At 44.7% G+C, this 23,773-nt stretch overlaps 1 protein-coding gene across 2 annotated transcripts in view; it reads right to left on the bottom strand.

Annotated features, from left to right (window-relative positions):
- LOC311243756 (protein SSUH2 homolog) overlaps nucleotides 1-23,773 on the bottom strand; it is a 40,190-nt gene that overhangs the window by 1,575 nt on the left and 14,842 nt on the right. For both annotated transcript variants that reach the window (XM_084333097.1, XM_084333098.1), the window contains 3 exons: nucleotides 21,858-21,940; nucleotides 19,445-19,537; nucleotides 14,074-14,179 (listed from right to left, as the gene is read on the bottom strand). In XM_084333097.1, coding sequence (XP_084189223.1) covers nucleotides 14,074-14,179; nucleotides 19,445-19,537; nucleotides 21,858-21,940 — 282 coding nt within the window. The remainder of the gene's footprint in view (nucleotides 1-14,073; nucleotides 14,180-19,444; nucleotides 19,538-21,857; nucleotides 21,941-23,773) is intronic.

Genomic DNA, 23,773 nt, shown 5'->3' with positions numbered 1-23,773 from the left:
TAATAAATTACTTATTGGTTGTCCTGTCAAGCAGAATTATCATTGTTTATGGGCTGTAGCTTAAATTATTTAATTTGAGAGGTATATGGAGGAATTTAGATCTCTGAAATTACTGATTACCATACCCTCACAAGATGATACTGTACATGTGTTATAGGCTACATCATATATCAATTATGTACACTGTTTACCATTCATTACATACAAGTAATAGGCACTCCTTCTCTCCCAAATATTCAGATGACATAAATGTTTCCATAAAACCACAGCCAGTCTTTGCAGGCTGATATTGGGATTAGTCACTCTATAGTAACAGTTAAAGAAAATAGGTATTTCTGGAATCTAGATTATTACTCATGCAATACAACTACAGTTGACATGATTCATTAACTTTGAATTACAAAAATGTGATTACAAAAAATCCTGGATTAGGATTTACTGCCTTGAGGCTTCTATACTGGCATTAAAGCTGCAGTAGGCAACTTCTGGGAAGTAATTAACAAAAGTAATACTACAAATCTTTATTTCCCCCCCAGGAACACCAATTGGCAGGCCAAAAACACCAGATTTTCTAAAAAGAACAGCTGCAGCAATAACCAATCAGATGTTTTGATTCCTGGGGGCATGTCGGAACTAAGACCACTATCGCATTCCTCGTCAAAAAGTACATACAATATGCAAAACCACCTTCCGTTCAGATGTATTTTTTTTTATTATTTTGCGGGGGGAAATTCAGCTTAAAGCTGCTGGTGCTTCTGGGAGTCTGGAAAACCATTGTTTGCTTGACAAGTGATGTAGAATTTAGCTCTATTTCTGCAGGGCAGGTAGACAACTTCTCAGAAGTTGCCTACTGTAGCTTTAACCTCAACATTTTAAATAGATTATAATATAATTTCCTGTATAACTTTATTGAAATAAAGTTAAAAAAGAATTAACTGTTTTAACAAGTTTTCATTTGAATCCAATTAACTCAATTAAACTCCAGAATGGTCGACACACAATACTCTCATTATCCAAATAGTCGTTAGTGACAGCCCTAAATAAAACTACTTGAAACATAGAAATTATAGGAAAGGCTAGGATAGGATAGATTAGCAGTTTATGAATTTCTTCTGCTGTTGAAATAATAGAATACTTTACTATTGGCCAGGTGGCAGTGGACTGGCTCATACAAATGACATGTAGGGGGCGTTGCAGGGCCAAGGCTAAGAGAATAGTCAAAGACTCCAGCCATCCAAACAACTGCCTCTTTGCACTGCTGCGGTCAGGCAAGCGCTACCGGAGTCTAATGGCCAGTACAGAGAGACTCAGAAGGAGCTTCTATCCCCAGGCCATCAGGATGCTCAATGACTCTATGCAACACTAACCCATCCATTCTACATTCATTGCACACACATCCAATTTTTTTTAAACATTCACCTTTAACATTCACTTTAGACACTTTAAACACCTTTTAACACTACACCATATTTTTTCTATTTATTACAAAAATAGTTGCGCTACATCTCTACCTATATTGTATATTTTGTATAGTGTTCGGTCTATATTGGTCAAAGACCAGACTTGTGAAGATAAACCCTGGCATGGATCCCACATGCGACCGGTGCCACCAAGCCCCTGGCTCACTTATCCATATGTTTTGGCATTGTCCAGCACTGGCCCCTTTCTGGAGTTCCATTTTTAAATCTTACTCAGATATTTTTGCTGTAAATGTTGACCCATGTCCTCTCATTGCATTATTTGGCCTGACACCGGTGAACGTCGCTATATCTATTGGGCAATCTAATGCTATGGCCTTTGCCTCACTCATTGCCAGACGCCTCATCCTACTCAATTGGAAGGCAGCCACTCCCCCTTCACATTTGCATTGGATGAGGGATGTTATGTCTCTCATACACATAGAGAAAATTAGATTCACAACACAAGGCCACACAAATACTTTTTACAAAACATGGCAGCCCTTCCTACTTAATTTCAAAACCCATATGACTTAAGTCCCTTCTCCTTCTGACCCCATGACCCCCTTCATTTTCTTCCCCAACCTACCTTTCTGACACTGCTGGACCACACATGGCTGGGGAGATGGCATTGTGGTGGTCTTACTGAGGGTGTTAAATTCACTTTATATTCTTAATTTTATAACTATTTGGAAAACATGCTACCAAAATGGAGAGTACTACTACTTATATTATATATTACAGTTTTTTTTTAAATTGTATTATTATTTCTTTTAATTGAATTAAATTTCTTTTTGCATGTGTGTATGCATGTATGTACGTAAGTGTATACATCCGTTGTTATTATTATTGTTTTTTGTCTGGCGGGTGGGTGTATGCTTTAATTTAAAGCAAACCTGACACATTAACTTTATAAGGGATAGCAAAGGGGGGGGGGGGGGGATAAATGGGAATAGTCCAATCATGGACAACATGTTGTAGAGTGTGAGCAAACCTTATAATGTCGACCCTCATACTGCAACCTGTTGTAACGTGTAAAGTGATGATGCTAATAAAAAGATTATAAAAAAAGAGTGTTCTGTCTTTATTCTTTTAACTTTTTTTTTACTGTATGAAGCACAATCGTAGGGGGCTCATACAGAACCAAGCATTTCACTGTAATGTACATGTATATTATATGTGACAAAAAAATGCACAAGGGGCAGGCACTTTGGAAGGGGGTGCGGCAGCACCCCCTAGTGGCAGCTTCAGCTACTGCACAAAACGTCTTTTTATATTACTGTAACATTATAAGTTATACATTTCTCCTGCTCAAAGCACTTCACCATTACACTGTGTAGACAATCATACGGAATAATCGTTATGTTATCATAACAGTAAAGTGACATGTGGGCGAAGACATATTAGACATTAGACTAGGGAGGTTGGAAGTGCGCAACGGAAGCCTGTTATATATCATACTGGCCATCGCGTCTCGCTCTTCGCCATTATGAGATATCTCTTATCTCCTAGCACCTACTGTGCTCACGAACAAACAATTGCACTCACATGCACGTGACCAGTCCACGCCCCCACGGTCTACTATATGACGCCGGACATGGTTGGTCACACTCTACCTTCCTCTTTTTTTGTTTCCAACACGGACGTTGCAGTGCACTCCGTGAACTAGTTGTTATGAAACGCAGGGAGAAATTACACAATGTTGGGTTTTCGCCGGAGGTTCACCAGCCCCTGGAATCTTCTCGGCACATCCTAACAGCGCATCGGGCCTGTCCTGGGGTTCCTCATCTCGTGACAGCGGATCGAGGGACATCGCGCGACGGTTAGCAGTCGAGCTACGTCGCGCACAGGTAGTCCTGCGTTGTCAGGCATTGATACTAGCATGAGTAATACTTCTGGTTGTCCCGTGAGCCATGTGATGTATTGGCGCGAGGGGCAGGATATTTGGGAAAACATGGTCGTCATGACTCTGTTTTGAGTGTTTTCCCAACTATTCTAGTGCGCGTGGCTAATGCTAATGCTACAATGCTGGGTCTCCGTTCTTTGTTCCCCGCAGAGGGCTGTCTTTACTAGAAGGTCTTCCCTCTTAACCATTCATGCTGACGGTCAATCGGTGTTGGGGGTTTAACGGGGGCTTGTTTACCATTTTCATGGGTGGATGGGCTGAGGCTCAGGGCTGGTGTGCTTTTTGTGAATCTATGAATTGTGTGCGGGACTGGTGTTTTCTCTGGTCTGCATCCCCTTAACAATTGTGTGTATGGGCTAGCCCATTCTGCAGTGTGTTAGTGGAGTTTTCGTTCATTTATTCATTTACCCCTTCATGGGTGCACACCACAGTGGAGGTTGCTGCATGCCTACTAGTGAGGCAGTGCTTCACCATTAGTAGTCTTTTGTCTGCAGCCACCACTGGTGCTCCGTGCTTGTGAAGCAGGTGGCATCAGTCCTTTGCCTCTGACATGGTGGAACGGTGTCCCGCCCGGCCGACGCCATGAGGCGAGTCGGGCCGGCAGGTGGCTGGTGGGCTGTTAAAGCCTATACCGCTGCGGTATAGAATTAGCAGCGACTAGCAACATTGTTCGAATTGCTGTTTTTTCTGTCAAAAATGGTGTCCAGACATAGTCGGGCAGGTCTGGGACCGATTCCGTGGCCGTCCGGGATTCTGTACGCATTGCCCCCCTTACACCCGATAGCTCAGCTGTTGGGGCGGGTACATCGGGAGTGCGGGACTTGGTCCTGGTCGTGCCGGGCCGGGGCTCAGCTGTGTGGTCCCCGGCCCTGATTCAGCTCTTGGTGGCCCCGCCGTGGCCTGTTCCGTGGTCACCGCGGGCCCTCTCTCAGGCACGTGGAACTCTGTTCTGCCTCCTGTTCTGGGGCAGCCTCTAGGCTTGGCTGCTGACAGTGTGAATCTGGTGGGGATGCGTCTTGACTATTCTGTGGTTAACGCTATCCGGTACACGCGCGCTCCGTCCTCTACCGCGGCTTACGCTGGGGAGTGGCGTATGGTCGAGTGTGGGGGCGGAACATTGTTCAGCCACCCTCTCGTGGAACATTCCTGCTTGGCGCTCGGCGTCTCAAGCCTGTGGAACGTTCTCTGTCTCCGAGTGGGACCTCCAACTGGTCCTGGGCCGGTTGTCGGAGGCCCCGTTTGAGCCTCTTGAGCAGGCGCCATTGGATCTGCTGTTCTTGAAGACCGCGTTCTTTTTGGCCATCACCTCCGCTAAACGCGTGGGTGAGCTGTGTGCTCTCTCGGTGCGAGTGCCTGTCTATTCGGCCGATAGCGGTGCGACTCTGAGGCCTAATCCAGTCTTCGTGCCAAAGAATATCCGGAGCTCCTTCGCTCCAGGGATATTGTGGTTCAGGCGTTCGTCCACCTCCTCACGCTGGTGAGTTGGAGGCGGGCCTTCACCTGTCGTGTCCTGTCCGTGCTTGGGGGTTTACCTCAGGACTCGGGCTCTCAGGGCTTCCGTTCAACTGTTTGTTTGTTACGGTGGCCCTTGCGCGGGTGAGGCGCTGTCCAAGCAGCACCTGTCACATTGGTTGTGCGGGGGCGTTGCCTTTTGCTGCACGTTGGCTGGACAGGTCCCCCCTCGAGCTGCTGCCCTGTTAGGGGGGGCCTCGGTCTCCTCCCCGGGTCCCTTCGTTAAGTTTTACCTCGTGGACATGACTGGGGGTTCTGTCTCCCACGCGGTTCTGAGGTCTGGGACCTCTCCTGCGTCCCGCCATTTGGTGGGCTAGCAGGGGTGTGTAGGTGTGTGCCACGGGGTGATGTGTCACACGTGGTCCCGCCTGTGCTGTGCGTTTTCAGGGGTCTCTGGTTCCCCCTTTTTCGCACTTTGGTGGAGTTGACTGCCTCCCCCCCCTTCGTTAGGACGGGCGGGTGGACGGGACTCCCCTCCTCCCTGGTTGGGGCTTACGGGCCCTCAGGGGGTACACTTGTCGGGCCACGCGTCTGCTCTGCCCCATATCTCATAATGGCGAGACGCGATGGCCAGTATGATATATAACGAAAGGTTATCCTATAACCTAGTTATATGAATACTGGCTGAGCATCTCGCTCTTAGCGCCCTGAGGTCCCTTGGTTGAGTGTGACCATGTCCGGCGTCATATAGTAGACCGCGGGGGCGTGGCCTGGTCACGTGCATGTGAGTGCAATTGTTTGTTTGTGAGCACAGTAGGTGCTAGGAGATAAGAGATATCTCATAATGGCGAAGAGCGAGACGCTCAGCCAGTATTCATATAACTATGTTATAGGATAACCTTTCGTTCCACCTTCACAGCGATCTTAAATGGGTTGCCCGTGGCGTTAGAACAGGTTGCGTAGTCTCCTCTTGAAAGCTGTTTAAAAAAAATAATAATAAGGAGAGATGTTCGTGTAGAGATGTGGAGAATCTGTGATGTTTTGGAACACAACCAGATGTGCTGCAGCTTGTTTGACAGACGGCGCGCCACCCTCGGATCTGTTGAATTGGGTATAGACCAGAAGAAGCGACTGACGTCCAAAACACATGGAATTTGTTTAACGTGCGGTAAAGAGAGGAAAATCGGTCATGGATTATTTCTAACACATTTGAACAACCGCCGCATGTAAACAGAGAGACTCACCCACGTAGCAATAATGAATGTTCACCATGACATTTTGGATGACATTGATGATTCCACTCTGATGAAAGAGTTCATTACACGTACAACTGAGCGAAGGTCCACTTTCAGTCATGAGACTGATGGTGCTTTATTTCATCAGAGTGGATTTTAGTTTTAGTCTTCGTCATGTGTCAAGTGCTCTTTTTTCGTTTTCATCATATTTAGTCATCTTCATTTATTTTTCGTTTAGTCAGTTTTAGTCAACTAAATGTCTGAGCATTTTAGTCTTAGTCAGTTTTTGTCTCAATTTTGTCTTTTTTGTTTTAGTCTAGATTTAGTCGACGAAAACGGATGACATTTTTGTCTATTTTTAGTTAAAGGTGACATGTACTATAAATGTCATTTTTCAGTCTCTAGCATTGTATTATAGTAATAGGAGTTCGTATCAATGTGTTTTAGTGTCTAAATACCATATTGGCGGATTGCTCTGATTCAGCTCAGCCCCTTTCCTCCTCCAGTAAATCAGGCCATTTTGATTTGAACGGCTGATATACGCCATACGGCCGCTGGGTAGCGCACAGTGATGCGATTGGCTCTGTGGTTGGAGCTAATGCCCGCCCCCATTCTACCTAGACTAGACAGCGAGTGGAAGCCACTTCCTCATGCTGCGAGGCGGAGTGGGGCCCGGCACCTCTGCGTGCGCTCTGGAGGGAGAGAGGGAGAGAGAGATGGAGAGAGAGGGGGCACTTGGGGGGGGGGGGGGGGGGGGACCTGCTGCGCGGCACACGCGGCACTCCCTCTGGAGTGTGTGCACTGCAGAGGTGTCGGGTTTCGCTCTGGAAGAAGCTCTCTCTCTCTCTCTCTCTCCCACATTGATGATCTATTAGTGTGGGGGCGGGACCAGGAAGAGCATGATGCTCGACTCCATGCTGTGCTACAAAGAGTGGAAAAAGCTGGCCTCACCCTGAATGTGGACAAATGTGAGTTCTCCAAGAGTGAAATGCTTTTCCTGGGTCACATCATCACATCGGAGGGCATCCGCCCTGACCCGAGGAAAACAGAGGCCATCACAGAGTTGGCGGAGCCTACGAACGTTACTGAATTGAGGAGTTTTCTCGGCATGGTCAATCAGCTGGGAAAGTTCATCCCCCAGCTGGCCGAGACTGATAAGCCGCTTTGTGACCTCCTCTCAAAGAGAAATTGTTGGGTCTGGGACGTGGACCAGGCTATGGCGTTTGAAGCACTGAAGAAGGCACTGTGTTCTGCTCCTGTGCTGGCTATGTATGACCCGAACAGAGACACTAAAGTGTCAGCTGATGCATCATCATATGGATTGGGAGGCGTTCTTCTCCAGAGAGAGGAGGAGGGATGGAAGCCTGTGGCGTATGCATCACGCTCGCTCAATCCAACTGAGCAGCGTTACGCACAGGTAGAGAAGGAGGCGCTAGCCCTCACATGGGCCTGTGAAAGGTTCCGGGATTACCTCATAGGGAAACATTTCTGCCTGGAGACCAACCACAAACCCCTACTCAGTCTACTTGGAGCCCAAGCACTGGATCTGCTGCCGCCAAGAATCCAGCGCTTCAGAATGAGGCTCATGCGCTACTCATACTCCATTGTGCATGTACCAGGAAAGTCACTTTGGACAGCAGACATGCTGTCGCGTGCACCTGTGGAGTCACGCATGTCTGCAGGAGATAAAGAGCTGATGGAGAGCACCAACATATACGTGGACTTTGTTCTCGAGAGTCTACCTGTCAGTGCCTCATACATGGAAAACCTGAAATAACAGCTGAAAGCTGACAGTGTTTGCTCACGTATTATAACACTGTGCACAGAAGGATGGCCAGCGCATGTAAAAGAGGAACCGCTGTTGAAAAACTACTGGCCAGAGCGAGATACACTCACAGTGGAAAATGGATTACTATTGAAAGGAGCACGGCTTGTAATACCAGCAACAATGCAAAATGATGTGCTGGCCAAAATTCATGAGGGACACCAAGGCGTGGTGAAATGTAAAGCGTGCGCTCATCAGTCCGTGTGGTGGCCAGGACTCGGGCAGCAGATAAATAACATGGTACTCAACTGCAGGACATGCATACAAGAGCGCCATAACCACAGAGAGCCACTCATGGTGTCTGAACGCCCTGAAAGACCATGGCAGAAGTTGGGGGCAGATCTGTTTGTCTTGGGAAGCAAGACATACCTGCTCGTTGTCGACTACTTCTCCAGGTATGTTGAGATTGCACTATTATCTCACACCAGGTCCACCGACATCATCGTTCACCTCAGCTCAATCTTCGCCCGCCATGGCATTCCAGAAGTCCTGATGTCAGATAATGGGCCACAGTTTTCTGGACAGGCCTTCGCGTCCTTTGCAGCTACATATGGATTCAGGCATGTCACCAGCAGCCCGAGGTTTCCTCAAAGTAATGGCGAAGCGGAACGCGCAGTCCAGACAGTGAAAAATCTGCTGAAAAAGGCTGGAGATCCTTATCTGGCTCTACTCGCCTACAGAGCCACACCTCTCCAGAGTGGTTACAGCCCGGCTCAACTTCTCATGGGCCGACGTCTCCGCACCACTGTGCCGACCATTCCCTCCCAGCTGGTTCCTGCGCTGCCGGACTGCAGTGCGTTCGCTCGGAAGGAGGAGAAGAGAGGCGTGGCGGATGCTGAAAATTACAACAGACGTCACCGTGCCAAAGCTCTCAGTGACTTGTCACCAGGAGAACAAGTATGGGTCACTGACGCTGAAGAGTCTGGGACAGTGCTCCAGAAGCACTCCACTCCAAGGTCATACTTGGTGGATCTACCTCAGGGGGTGGTGAGACGCAACCGCCTGCACCTGATACCTCTTCAGACATCTGAGCAGGACAGAGGTTCCCCACTACAGCACCAAACGCCAGAGCCAACTCTTGAGCAGGCTGAGCCAACTCCTGAGCAGGCTCCCATGTCACCGGGTGTGGTACCCCAAGCTGCACCTAAAGGGACTCTCACTCTCAAAACCCGGTCTGGGAGAACTGTAGTGAAACCTAATAGGCTTGACCTGTGAACTGGGGGGGGGAAAGGGGATCTTAAATTGTAAAAAAAAAAAAAAAAAGAAAAAAAAAGGATGTATAATAAGACAAATTAAATGTTATGTAAATATGGTATGTAAAATGTAAATGCTATGGGTCTAGTATAAGGCACTATGAATAATAATGTTTGTGTTACAGGGTTAAACAGGGACAGACCTTTCTACACAAGAGGCAGAATAATCCTCTAAGGTTTGATGAGACAAAGGCAGTCTACCCTTTGTTCTCGAGAAAGGGGAGATGTGGTGTTATCCTAGTTTAGACCATCTATATGGGCCGGGTCTATTGGTATGATGAACAGGAAGTAAGGTGAGTGCCCGGCCAATAGGAATGGGGCTGGGGGCTATGTGTAGGAGGGGAGTTCAAGGTAACGGGAGAGTTAACGTACGTGATGGCGATGGTAAATAAATGACCAGATCAGTTCACCAAGAATACACGACACCCCCTCTCTCTCTCTCTCTCTCTCTCTCTCTCTCTCTCTCTCTCTCTCTCTCTCTCTCTCTCTCTCTCTCTCCCACCCCCCCTATCTCTCTCTCTCTCTCTATCTCTCTCAGTCTACCAGTAGCAGACTGTGTGGGCTGACTGTCACTCAAAGTGCTTATGGGCGGAGCCAGGCCATAACAGCCTGAAATCTTGAAGCTGGAAAATGATGGTTTTGAGTACTTGATTAGAAATATAAAACAATGCATTTTTTTAAAAAGAACCTTACAGATGTCTTCAATAGACTAACAGGAATTGTGTAAAGTTGCCCAAATAGTGCTAGGAATAGCAGTACATAGCCCCTTTAATGGAAAAAATACTTCAGAAAGTCAGAAATAGTCAACATGGAACATTTTCTGATTTAAATTGCGTATTTATTTTTTAACCTAGGGGAATCTGAGTCGGCGGCACAAGTGATACACAGGAAGTATATTGGTGTAGACATGGTCCAATGTATTGTTGCTCCTACAGTATATGTTGGTGTAGACATGGTCCAATGTATTGTTGCTCCTACAGTATATGTTGGTGTAGACATGGTCCAATGTATTGTTGCTCCTACAGTATATGTTGGTGTAGACATGGTCCAATGTATGCATCAAAGAGAGCATTACGGATGTGGTGATGTTGTTTCTGACCAGAGAGACGACGCTGAACTCTGTCTGTCTTCTCTTTGCTGTGTCTTTCCTTTCTCTCTGCCATGTCTGTCCTATCTCTGCTGTGTCTGTCCTCTCTGTCATGTCTGTCCTCTCTCTCTCTGCTGTGTCTGGCAGCGGTTTATTCTATAACAGGATACTGTAAACTAAGTAAACAGAACACACAGTAGTACTAGTAGTAGTACACACTGATTGCAATCGCTTGCATAAAAACATTATATAAAATCACATTCTGAGGTCAGTGTTAAAGTGCCACATGGAAGAGGTCTGGTTAGTGGTTAGAGTTAGAGGTGGTCTAGGTCTGGTTAGGGTAACTTAGGGGTAGTTAAGCATTCATTATAATTTATTATTATTATTTAGATAGATGGATGTAAAGGGCTAGACCAACTCTTAACCCAGTGGCGGCTCTGCCACTAGGGGCGCACGGGCGCCACCCCACCTGCTGTTAAATCAGAGAAGAAGAAAATAAAACTTTTTAGTTTTTTGTTTTATAGCCCTATAAATAATATAAACATGTTTAAAATGAATAATATTTACTCATTTTAAGTATGTTTGTATTTCCAATGCACAATATAACGTTATTATCTAAAATAAAAAACACTAGTTTTCCTGAGCAGGAAGTGACTCACGTTTTTTTTATTTTTTTATTTTTTTGTATTTCTCGGCCCGGGCTAGACGCGATAGCGCTCTGAGTGCGCGTCACAGTTTGATCGCTGTATCCGTCACAGCCAATCAGTGCATAACGCGTTGTGCGTTGAAATATGACTATTATGTTGGAATCCGGGCGCGATTTGAAGCGGTCTAGCCAGTAGCGTCAAGAATTTCTGTAGCCGCATTTCGCGGAGACGCTCTCTGATTGGCCGACGCCAGTATTTTTTTCCGTAGCAGAATTTCACAGAGACGATCTCTGATTGGCCGAATCCAATTTCTAATGTTCCAATTCTAGCTTATTCCTAGGTTGGTCCGTTGGTGGTAGAGATAGTTGTGTTGTTGTGAGATGCAGGCAGCTGTTTGTCTTAGAGCGTGCCGTGACTGCAAGTTCTTTAGACTGTTAAGCTTAGGCACTCTTTCAAAGTTGGTTAAGGTTAGAGTTTGTCTTAGAGCATGGCGATAGAACGCCAGGTAGTTTGCAGTCTGTTCGAGCGGAAATGGACAAAGGAATGAAGTACTTGTGTTGTGTGGTGCTGCTAACTGCTAACAAGCTAACACTTGGCTAACAAGCTATATGGCGGATGCAGTCTGGACACAGTGGACAGTGGTCTGGAATACATCAACAGTGTACACTACTTTATCAAGGCAAGCCCTCCTGCCCTGGACGTGTCAACTAAACAGTGAGTCTCTCTCTCTCTCTCTCTCTCTCTCTCTCTCTCTCTCTCTCTCTCTCGCTTTTGGATTGAAAATACGTGGATTATGGCTTGTTCAATATCGTCTATGTTTGAATGAATGAATGAATGAGAACTTTATTAACAGATTGCAGAATGGGTACAATACAGTACGGCTCAATACACACAATTGTTAAGGGGATGCAGACCAGAGAAAGACGTTTGTCTTGTTTACATCAGGGTCCCAGATTTTCGATTCATATCGATAGTTTAATAGCTAGCCTTGGCTCGTTTAACAATATGCAAAATATGTGTACAGCCCTGTACTCATACTGAAGTTATTCTTGGTATATAATAAGTCTGATTGTGTAACGAATCGATTCCACGTCGCGCTGTGTGTGAGAGAGAGAAGGAGAGAGGGAGAGATCTGCGTGTGTTTGGAGACGGAGCGAGTTTTGTTTCTAACTTTTCTATTTATATATTGTGTTTCAAGTTGTGAATTAGACTATACTTTATTTGACTGGTTGTGTGCTGTTGTAGTAACAGCTGAGCGACTCGTTCATAAGAGCCGATTCATTGCCGTGAGCGTGAGTCGAATCGCTCACGTCTTGCCATGAGTCGGTTGCGTGGTACTGTACATGTTTGCAAAATGTTTGGTATAGCGCCCCTAGTGGCGAAGCATCCACGAGCCGCTACTAGGACAGCCGAATCCCGTCCAATCTTTCGCCGTCGACTAAAGACTCACTTCTTCAACAATTATCTGAAATGATAAAAAAAAAAAAAAAAAAATCTAACCCCGACTAACCTTAATGTCATGCACTTGACCTAATAAACTAACCTACACTGTAACACGCAACACTTTGATGAACATTGTTACTCAGCTGATAGTTATACCCTTCTTGCTGTCTTGTCGCACAGAACTTGTAAGTCGCTTTGGATAAAAGCGTCAGCTAAATGACTAAATGTAAATGTAAATGTAAATGCTACTGTCTTAACCCCTATCCGGACCTAGACCACTTCTAAGTCACAACCCTAACTTAGGAGTTAAAGTTAGAGGTGGTCTAGGTCTGGTTAGGGGTTAGAGTTAGAGGTGGTCTAGGTCTGGTTATACTGATCCGATACCAGTGCATACATAAAAAAAAATTATATTATATAAATTATAAAACTTTTTTTCTTTTGATTTTTACAGCTACTGTTTTATATATACTGTTTTTTAGTAATAACTAGAAAGTAATGGTATTTATTCAACAACAGGTGATTGTATAGATTAGTATTAGTATCATTAATTGACAACTAAGCTCAATGAGTTCACCCACGGAATGGTTGTTGGTACATTGGTTCCACACGGACGTTAAACGTTGTTGCGCACTTCCTATCCAGAAGGCTCCGGTTCAGTTAGCTCCTAGCAGAGGATCTGTTGTGATTTTTTATGCAAAATAAATATTCAACATTCTCTTTTGAGACTCCGCCTCAGACTCTTATCATTTGGCACTAAAAGCTAAACATTGTCACCGGTATGGCTGTCTGCATTATGTCATTACGTGTGTGCGAGAGTTCGATCAGTTAGCCACGTTAGCGTGAGCTAGGTTAGCCACTAGCTAACGCGAGCTAGATGGAAATACAAACAATGTGGTGAATAAGTGATTTACCTTGGAATACTCCTTTGCCAACTTGCTGTACTTTGCTTGCAGGTCTGCAGCTGGATTATGAATAGTCCCAACTTTAGCCAAGGTAACGTTCAGCTAAAACTAGCTTTTCAAATAGCTCCAGGCTAATGCTAATAACACAGAGCTCCCGTCAGCCGTCACACTGTTCTGTCAAGACGATGGCATTAAGAAAAGTTATAATTAGTTTGTCTTGTCTTGTTTTAGTCAACAATATCAACATACATGAAGAGAAATTTCGTCCTGGTTTTTGTAAATTACATTTTTGTGTGCTCAGTTGTGGTCAACGATATTTAATAAACTATTTAGTCTCGTTAGCGTCACATGGTATTCAATAACGTGACGTCACGTCTCGTTGTCGTCATGAAAAAAACCTTCGTTGACAAACATCTTTCGTCATCAATTTAGTCAACAAAATTAACACTGGAGTGGAAACATAATACGAAAACCAAATAGCCTACAAAATGCAAAAGAGCGCGCCGAGCGAGCGTGTGAATTCATTGTTATGAGTGAGGTATTCAGAAGTGATGTTTGTTTTTATAGCCATTCTAAACAACGAACGTTCCTCTCACTCGCCTCCCTGCCACGTTGTCATTTTGATAAATACAATACAAAAAAAAATACATTAGAATTCACATATAGTAGGCTATTTCAAAGCCGTTCTGAACAATGTACGTCCCACTCCATCTCACGTCATTTTCATTTAAAAGGACATTGTAAATCACGTTCTGAAAAAGAAAATCTCAGAAAGGCAGCACCCCCTGCCGATTTAAAGTTCCAACATCCCTGACAAGGGGGAGCATAATTCACACACCTACATTCCCCCATAGACAATCCCTTACCATGTACTGAGAATCTCTAAGGAGCTCCTTCCCAGACACCTTACTAATGTTGTCCAACTTCAAACCACTCGACTGTTCCACTGTATAGTCCTCAGAGTTATTAGTCCTGGGAAGTAAACAGAGAGATAAATCCTTGTTAGCGGTGGTAATACAAATAAATCCTTGTTATTGGTGGTAATAAAAATATATATCCTTGTTAGCTATGGCAATAAAAAGACAAATCCTTGTTAGCTATGGTAATAAAAAGAGAAATCCTTGTTAGCTGGTAATAAAAAGAGAAATCCTTGTTAGCTATATGCAATAAAAAGAGAAATCCTTGTTAGCTATGGTAAATAAAAAGAGAAATCCTTGTTAACTATGGCAATAAAAAGAGAAATCCTTGTTAGCTGTGGTAATAAAAAGAGAAATCCTTGTTAGCTATGGCAATAAAAAGATAAATCCTTGTTATATGGCAATAAAAAGAGAAATCCTTGTTAGATGTGGTAATAAAAAGAGAAATCCTTGTTGCATGGCAATAAAAAGAGAAATCCTTGTTAGCTGTGGTAATAAAAAGATAAATCATTGTTAGCTATTGAGGGATTTGGGGTGCTTTTTCAATGTATGTGATGTATAGATTGGGGGGACCACAGCTAAAATGGTAGATCGAAAGGTGCATGGAAGACGGTGATAGAACGGTGACCAGTGGATTGAATACACTGCCAGCGAGGGTGTTTTGTTTTGCATTCCTTGGAAGAACACAGATAAGAGCGAGTGTACTGTAGGCCCAGAGCGAGGGAGAGGGGTGACCTCTTTAATGCAACAGTAGAGAAACGTTTTGAAGTGTGTGTAAAGGTTAAACGCGGTTGTCATGACAGCGCGTCGCCTGACAACCGGAAGAGGGGCGGGGCTATCGTTTCTATGACGAAGATCCTATAAAGCTGACAGTGGTTTCCGGGTAGGGCAGACTAAAATCTGACTGAGACTAAGAGGGAAGGAACCAGGAGAGACTCTTCCTCCTCCACCACGGAGGGGGGGGGGGAAGGGAGAATGCCACATCATCATTACAGTAGCTTCGGCTAACACGAGGAGGTTTCAGGCTAACGACCAGGCCTGACCACTATTGGACATAACAGCAAAGGGACAATAGAACACACCGAAAGATCATTAGAATAGACTCTTCAAGGACGATACAATTTGATAACATCTGATAACATCTGATTAGGAGGTTCTGTTTATAGCAATAAAACAACAACAATAGTGTATCCGTAAACGTAATTAGTTTGACACAGAGAATGCCAGCTGTAATAGTGTGTTTGAATAACAGCAGAGCGGCACAGTTTTTTTTGTTTTGAAAATCGAGAGTCTTATCTACAGAGCACAGAAGCCACTGTATAGGAGATGGGAAGGGAGGCAAAGGGGAGATGTTCATTCAATTAAAGGGGCAACATCGTATTTAGTTTGATTACTGTTCAAAACGCAGGAAGCGGGAAGCGGGACTGTGGCGTGAAGGGAGCAGTGAACAAACGTTACGGGTGTGGTCGGTAGCGAGAGAATGTTTGAGGCATTAAAGGGACGGTGAAAAAAAAAAAGGAAAAAATTGGCCGCAGAGCCACGAGGAGATTAGAACCGGGAAGTGACACGTCAACCAATCCTCTAGACTGAGTTTGGCCGCTATCTAGGGGGGGCAGTGGGATAATACAGGCAAATGGAGGAGGAGTAGGTCGCCACCTAGTGGCGGAGGGGGGGGGGGGGTAGTGCTGGGGAGTTTTCCATTACCCATAGGGGAATATTCAGAGTTTAATTTAATTAAGGAGTTTAATTGCGGAGGGGGGGGGTAGTGCTGGGGAGTTTCCATTACCCATAGGGGAATATTTAGAGTTTAAGTTAATTAAGGAGTTTAATTTTTTCAAAATTACCAACTGCTTGTGTGTATACACGGTGGTGTATGTGAGAACTTTGTAAAGGAACTCAAAGTGTGGTATAGAGCGACGGGACAGCTCCAGGGCGACGGTAGACAGCCCTGTAGGGTATATAGAGCGACGTGACAGCTCCAGGGCGATGGTAGACAGCCCCGTAGGGTATAGAGCGACGGGACAGCTCCAGGGCGACGGTAGACAGCCCCGTAGGGTATATAGAGTGACGTGACAGCTCCAGGGCGACGGTAGACAGCCCCGTAGGGTATAGAGCGACGGGACAGCTCCAGGCCGACGGTAGACAGCCCCGTAGGGTATAGAGCGACGTGACAGCTCCAGGGTGACGGTAGACAGCCCCGTAGGGTATAGAGCAACGGACAGATCTGTTGTATGTTAGATGATAGTACAAGTACGTATGTGAGTTAGGGGCAGGGAACCAACCTGCTCTGTTGTATGTTAGAGCGATGCTCGGTTGTATGTTATTATCATAATAATAATAATATCGATATACAGGTTAATTAAATAGTTTAATTATTGAATGGGTTAAATAAGAATTGCACAGAGAGATGAGATGCGGTTTAATTAAATAAGTTTAATTATGAAATAAGAGGGAGTTCGATCTCCAGTGGGGCCTTCTCACACCTAATAAATAGGCAGTCTTGAGGGGACACGTCACCAGAAAAAACTGGCGCGCGCTGGGGGTCACCCGTGGGACAAACGTAGAGCGCCGAGTGGGTATCGTTTAGCTGCTGGTGTCACGCCGGAAGACAACAAAACAGGGAACAGCCCTGTAGGATTAGATATGGGTGTTGAGAAGGTGGGGGACTAATAGAGAACAAATAGCGCCATGGGCTGTAGGACACTCACACCGTCCAACAGTCTGAAAGGGCGTGGCCATGGCAGGGGCTTGCAGAGGAAAAAAATATATAGAGAACGAGCTGCAGGCCCAAAGCCACGGTAGACTAATAGAAAACACAGGGTCGAGTGTACAGAAAAACTGCCGGCGTGGTGTTTCTGCTTTCAGAGTCTGGAAAGGGCCGACGGCGGTGGAGATGAGCCTCAACCAAGATGACCGACGGGGCGGAGACGGCCAACGGGGCGGAGACCAGCGGTCGCAGGCGGTGTTGCCCAGGGGAGAACGAGGCGGACATCGGAGGGGGCTTCCCTGCGGAGACGCTGTTAGAGAGCGTTTTGAAACAACAGAGCATGGGCGGTGAATCATGGACAAGCAGGGACTTCCTTTCAGAGTCAATCAGGAGATCGAGAGACGAGACAACAGCGAGAAGTCCGGTGTTCATTGATTAGGAGTATGAGATATAAATGGAGGATTCATATAGAAGATATATGTATAGAAGGATATATATATATATAGAAGGTAGATAAGAGGGAAAACAGTAAAACAACAGGATAGAATTATTGGGAGCAGACAGAGGAGCTCCAATTGTGATGAGTCGTTGGATGTTGTTGGTTTTGGTGGTCGGTTTCGGTTCCCTTTGTGCACGAAGGGGGGCGCAAACAGACATCAGGCAGCAAGATCACTGGGTTGACCGTGGGCCGTCTTCGTTTCTTGTGCACGAGAGACGAGGTTGGTTTGCTTCAACCACAGGCTATTTTTGGCATAATTAATTGAAAAACCAAATAATGATTTATGATTCTGAAGGTTGATTAAGAATCAAAGGGGGGAATGAGGGATTTGGGGTGCTTTTTCAATGTATGTGATGTATAGATTGGGGGGACCACAGCTAAAATGGTAGATCGAAAGGTGCATGGAAGACGGTGATAGAACGGTGACCAGTGGATTGAATACACTGCCAGCGAGGGTGTTTTGTTTTGCATTCCTTGGAAGAACACAGATAAGAGCGAGTGTACTGTAGGCCCAGAGCGAGGGAGAGGGGTGACCTCTTTAATGCAACAGTAGAGAAACGTTTTGAAGTGTGTGTAAAGGTTAAACGCGGTTGTCATGACAGCGTGTCGCCTGACAACCGGAAGAGGGGCGGGGCTATCGTTTCTATGACGAAGATCCTATAAAGCTGACAGTGGTTTCCGGGTAGGGCAGACTAAAATCTGACTGAGACTAAGAGGGAAGGAACCAGGAGAGACTCTTCCTCCTCCACCACGGAGGGGGGGGGAAGGGAGAATGCCACATCATCATTACAGTAGCTTCGGCTAACACGAGGAGGTTTCAGGCTAACGACCAGGCCTGACCACTATTGGACATAACAGCAAAGGGACAATAGAACACACCGAAAGATCATTAGAATAGACTCTTCAAGGACGATACAATTTGATAACATCTGATAACATCTGATTAGGAGGTTCTGTTTATAGCAATAAAACAACGCTTTTCCTCACAAGGTATTTCACGGTGTCGAAGTGTCGAATTCTTACAGAGGTGGAGAATTAGTATGGTTTATGGATTGCACTAACGGGGGAGATAAGGATCTTATCTACCAGTATCGGAGACGTCAGGACCATTAAAATGACACAACGCAGAGGAATTGGATGGAGGGCCAAACAGACGAAGACGTGATACTGGCCAGTTTGATCAGGATCTTACACTATGGTAATAAAAAGAGAAATCCTTGTTAGCTATGGCAATAAAAAGATAAATCCTTGTTAGCTATGGCAATAAAAAGAGAAATCCTTGTTAGCTGTGGTAATAAAAAGATAAATCCTTGTTAGCTGTGGTAATAAAAAGATAAATCCTTGTTAGCTATGGTAATAAAAAGATAAATCCTTGTTAGCTATGGCAATAAAAAGAGAAATCCTTGTTAGCTGTGGTAATAAAAAGATAAATCATTGTTAGCTATGGTAATAAAAAGAGAAATCCTTGTTAGCTATGGCAATAAAAAGAGAAATCCTTGTTAGCTATGGCAATAAAAAGAGAAATCCTTGTTAGCTGTGGTAATAAAAAGAGAAATCCTTGTTAGCTATGGTAATAAAAAGAGAAAAAAAAATTTGCTATCGCAATAAAAAGAGAAATCCTTGTTAGCTATGGTAATAAAAAGAGAAATAATTTTTTTGCTGTCGCAATAAAAAGAGAAATCCTTGTTAGCTGTGGTAATAAAAAGAGAAATCCTTGTTAGCTATGGTAATAAAAAGAGAAATCCTTGTTAGCTGTGGTAATAAAAAGAGAAATTATTGTTAGCTATGGTAATAAAAAGAGAAAACATGTTTAGCTATCGCAATAAAAAGAGAAATCCTTGTTAGCTGTGGTAATAAAAAGAGAAATCCTTGTTAGCTATGGTAATAAAAAGAGAAATCCTTATTAGTATAACCGAGTGGATTTGAACCTGGGACCACAGACGGCCACACTAACCAGCTGAACTAAAGGGTCAGACACATTAGCAGGTGCTGGTTGACTGCGACTCGTTAGTAGTTTACATTAGCTACAGTATGGTAATAAAAAGTCTGCACCAATGCATATTACCTGTCGTTGTATTAAGCATGTCAGACATTATTGAAGTAATGCTGCTTACCATTCCACTGTGAGTTTGATGCAAACCAAAAGCTGCTGTGTTCCACAGCATTTCGCACATTCCTTTGATCCTTGGCCATGACAATGGCGACAACTGTAACAGAAAACGGACACATGTCATAATTGCGAAACATTCAGGCATAGATTGCCGCTGGCGGCCCCGCCCACTTCAATGCACTGCACTTTTCTTTGCTTTTATCTAGATAGAGCAAATTAGCCTGACATGGTTTGAAAGCTGTTAAGCAAACTAGCATAATCAACCAAATCTGTATTAATCAGAGTTAATAAGTAGCTCAAAAGTGTAGTATAGCTAAGCTAATGCTAACCATGTCATGCAAGTGAATGGAAAATGCTAAAACACTATAGCTTCTTACTCCCAGAAGTTACTGTATAGTTCAATAAAAACACATATTTTGGAGGTTTAACATGTTATCCTCAATGCTTTACACTCTTTATCCTCATTTTGACCCCAGCTTTAAACCTCCAGAAAATTATCGTAATTTAAACTGTTACCGAAATGTATGTTTCAGGTGCTTTATGTTTCTTTGTTGACTACCTAAATAACAATTTCAATAAAACATTACCCCCACTCCCCCCATCCACCCCATTATACATCCAGACCACCTGAATACGTATTATGTGACTATCGAAAAATATACAAATCACCATAAAATCTCACTGATTGACATAACATTTTAAAGAAAGATCTTTGCTGCAGGTTTGTCACACTCTGGTCGGCCCTGTCTCATTTCTCTGTCATCAAAGCATATGACACAAGATATAATATGGATATTGCCCTTCCAGTGTCAGCATCCCAAAGACTTGCTGTTGCTTATCTTTTTGATTTGTACACTCTTGCAAAAATGTGCAACCCAATGTAGGTTTGCAAGTGGGTCCCATCCAACTCCTTCCAACTGTCCCCATACACACGTCATCCCTTTAAATTCATCATCTCAAGTATATCCTTCTCAACTGATGGTGTTATGAAGAGATGGAATGCTGACTTTATGTCTTGGACATGACTGACAGCGTATGGGGCCTGGAACCATTTGTATGCAGCACTAAGCCTACCCTGTTGTTCAAGTGGGGAGCGGGGCCATGATAACTTTCCATTTTTGGAAAGTAATGTGTCTGCTTGTGGTTGAGAGACAACAGGAGCATCTGCACTAAGGATCTCATTCTCATCAGAAGAGGATGCCTCATAATCAGGGTCTCAGACACATTCTCATCACTTTCACCGTCAAAGAGCTGTGACATCTTCACTGGCAGAAAACCTTTTGATATGGTATGCTAGATTAGGGCTTTAAGCAGAGGGACATTCTTTTAAGATTATACATTTGCATGTAATAGTCATCTCAATATCTAAAACGTTTAAGTGAATTCTAGCCATGCAGTTCCATGACTTCTGAGCTACTAAATGTAAACAGGAGTCACAGTGCTGTCATGCAGTTGATAAGCCATAAAGTAAACAGGACCATGAACTTCATGAACTTTCCATAGGGTGGCAGAGTGGCTAAGTGTGAGTGTGTGAATGAATGAATGAGCCATATGAGCTGTTGCTGGTGACATATGAGGCCATAAAGGTCTATAAACTATAGCTATGCGGGGCAATAAGGGCGGCTACGTGGCGTAGTGGGCAAGGCGCTCGCCACGGAATCTGGAGACACTGGGCTTGCCTGTTCGAGCCCAACGCTCCACATTTGCTTTCAGTTTAGCTGGTCGTCCGTACTAATACACATTGGCCGTATTAGGGGGTGGGAAACTGATGGGTGGGGATCGGGCGTTGTGGACAGCGACTCCTACAGGTCGGTTGGTGCGCCTGCGCAGTAGAATCAGGAAGTGTCGGGGGCAGCGTGAGCCTCCCACGCGTTACTCCTCGCCACTGAGAGATCGAGCTGCGCAGGTGAAAAGATGCGACTGCTGTTACCTCAAGTACCGGAGGGGACTTGTGCTATGTATGACTTAGTCCACATTGCAGCCGGCTTGTGGGAGGCAAGAAACAGCGTTCGTGACAGGGGAGGGTTGAATTGGATGATACGAAATTGGGATGGGAGAAAAATATAGAAAATGGGAGAAAAAGTGGATTAAAAAAAAGCTATGCGGGGCAATAGTGGCTCAGGAGGTAGAGCAGTCGTCTGGTAATCGGAAGGTTCCCGGTTTGAGTCCCGCTCCTGTTGTTCTTGATTGCTTGATGCTGCTCCCGCAGCATGTCGGTGTGTCCTTGAGCAAGACACTTAACCCCTAATTGCTCCCGATGAGCAGGTTGGCACCTTTATGGTTGCCTCCGCCATTGGTGTGCGAATGTGTGAGTGAATGGGTGAATGTGAGGAACAAAATTGTAAAGCGTTTTGGATAAATGCTGCTATATAAATGCACCATTTACCATTTTGATCTACCAATAGGAGCAGACCTACTTGGTTCTCCCTCGTCCACGACAAAATTGGCAGCGATCGCCTCCGTGGCAGTATCCGGATCCGTTGCACGACCCACAGGGACTCTGACAATGGTAAGAGAACAGAGGAACAATTGAGCCTTACGGTGAGAGAGATGATCTGGATCACCAGAAAGAATGGAGGCCTTAAAGATGGACCTTACAAACTACAACTGGGATGAGGTGTATGTTGACGATCCAAATCAGGCATATGATGCTTTTTTGTTGACGTTCACAGAGCTATACAACAAACACTATCCTATTAGAAAGTGCTGGGTGAAGGATAAATATAAAGGAAAGCCATGGATGACTAAAAGTATGCAAAGGGCGTGCAAAAAGAAAAACTTACTTTACAAGAAATATTTACAACTGAGAACTAGTAAAAGCGAAGAAAAATATAAGCTGTATAAGAATAAACTGACTTCCATTATGAGAGTACAGAAGAAGGAATACTACAATAAAATATTAGAGGACAGTCATAATATACAAAGGACTTGGAAAATAATCAATCATTATTCGGAATAGAGGTTATAAATCTGAATTTCCTGGTCCCGTTCCTGATAGACCCGGATCAGACGGGTTTCATCATGGATAGGCAATCCTTCTTTAACACCAGAAGGCTGCTAAATATCCTTTTCACAACCACGACTGGCGCGCCAGAAATGGTACTCTCCCTAGATGCTGAGAAAGCGTTTGACAGAGTGGAATGGAGATACCTGTTCCATACACTTGAGAAATTCGGTTTGGGACCGGGTTTTATTTCATGGATAAGACTCCTATACTCGTCCCCGGTGGCCTCTGTCAATGTGAATGGTACCAAGTCGGGCCAGTTTGCGCTATATCGCGGTACTCGTGAAGGATGCCCGCGTTCTCCCTTGCTCTACGCGCTCGCCGCAGAACCCTTAGCCATTTGGCTTCGCAGTGAGGTTAGATTTGAGGGGATTGAGAGGTTCGGCCTGGTTCATAAACTCTCATTGTATGCCGACGATCTCCTACTTTATGTCTCCAATCCGTCATCGTCCATCCCTGTTATCCTTGATATTCTAGAACAACATAGGCAGCTTTCTGGATACAAACTCAATCTCCAGAAAAGTGAATATTTACCGGTTAATGCGTCTGCGGAACGTCTTCCTCAATCGCTTTTCCCCTTTAAAAGGGCCACGGAAGGATTCACATATCTAGGGATTTTTATGGCCAAATCACCAACGGAGCTCTTCGTTCTTAAGCTAGATCTGACAAGATGGTCCTCTCTCCCCCTCTCGCTTCTGGGAAGGGTTAACCTGATAAAGATGGTGGTCCTACCCCGATTTCTATACGCTTTTCAGCATATACCGATATTTATTAATAAAGCCTTTTTCACTTCGATTGATCAACTTATAGGTTCATTCCTGTGGGGTAACAAAAGAGCACGTATTAAGAGGACGATTATGCAACTTCCCAAATCGGAAGGGGGTTTGGCTTTGCCTAATCTTCGCTATTACTACTGGGCATGTAATATAAACAAACTCCTTTACTGGAGGACCAGGAGGGAGGAAGAAGACCAACCCCAATGGGCTCGGATGGAAGTCTCCTCTTCAAAGTACTCACTCTGGTCTGTGGCAACATCCCAATTACCCATTTCGATCCCTATTAAATAGGTGGCTCAGAACCAAATTGTGACGGAAACTTTGAAAATCTGGAGTCAGTTTAGGAAACAATTTGGCCTACACGCTCCGTCAGGGCTAGCTCCAATCTCTCGTAATCACCTATTCTTACCATCCTGTTCTGATCCTGTATTCAGAAGCTGGGCAAACAAAGGTTTGCTAACCATTAATGACCTCTACTCCGGAGGTGTGTTCTCGTCGTTTGCAGAATTGTCGAAAAAATTTGGTCTCCCAAATTCCCACCTTTTCTGTTTTT

Source organism: Notolepis coatsorum (genome assembly GCF_963971535.1).
Source record: "Notolepis coatsorum genome assembly, chromosome: 17".
Classification (NCBI taxonomy): domain Eukaryota; kingdom Metazoa; phylum Chordata; class Actinopteri; order Aulopiformes; family Paralepididae; genus Notolepis; species Notolepis coatsorum.
This window is presented reverse-complemented; position numbering and strand designations above follow the sequence as displayed.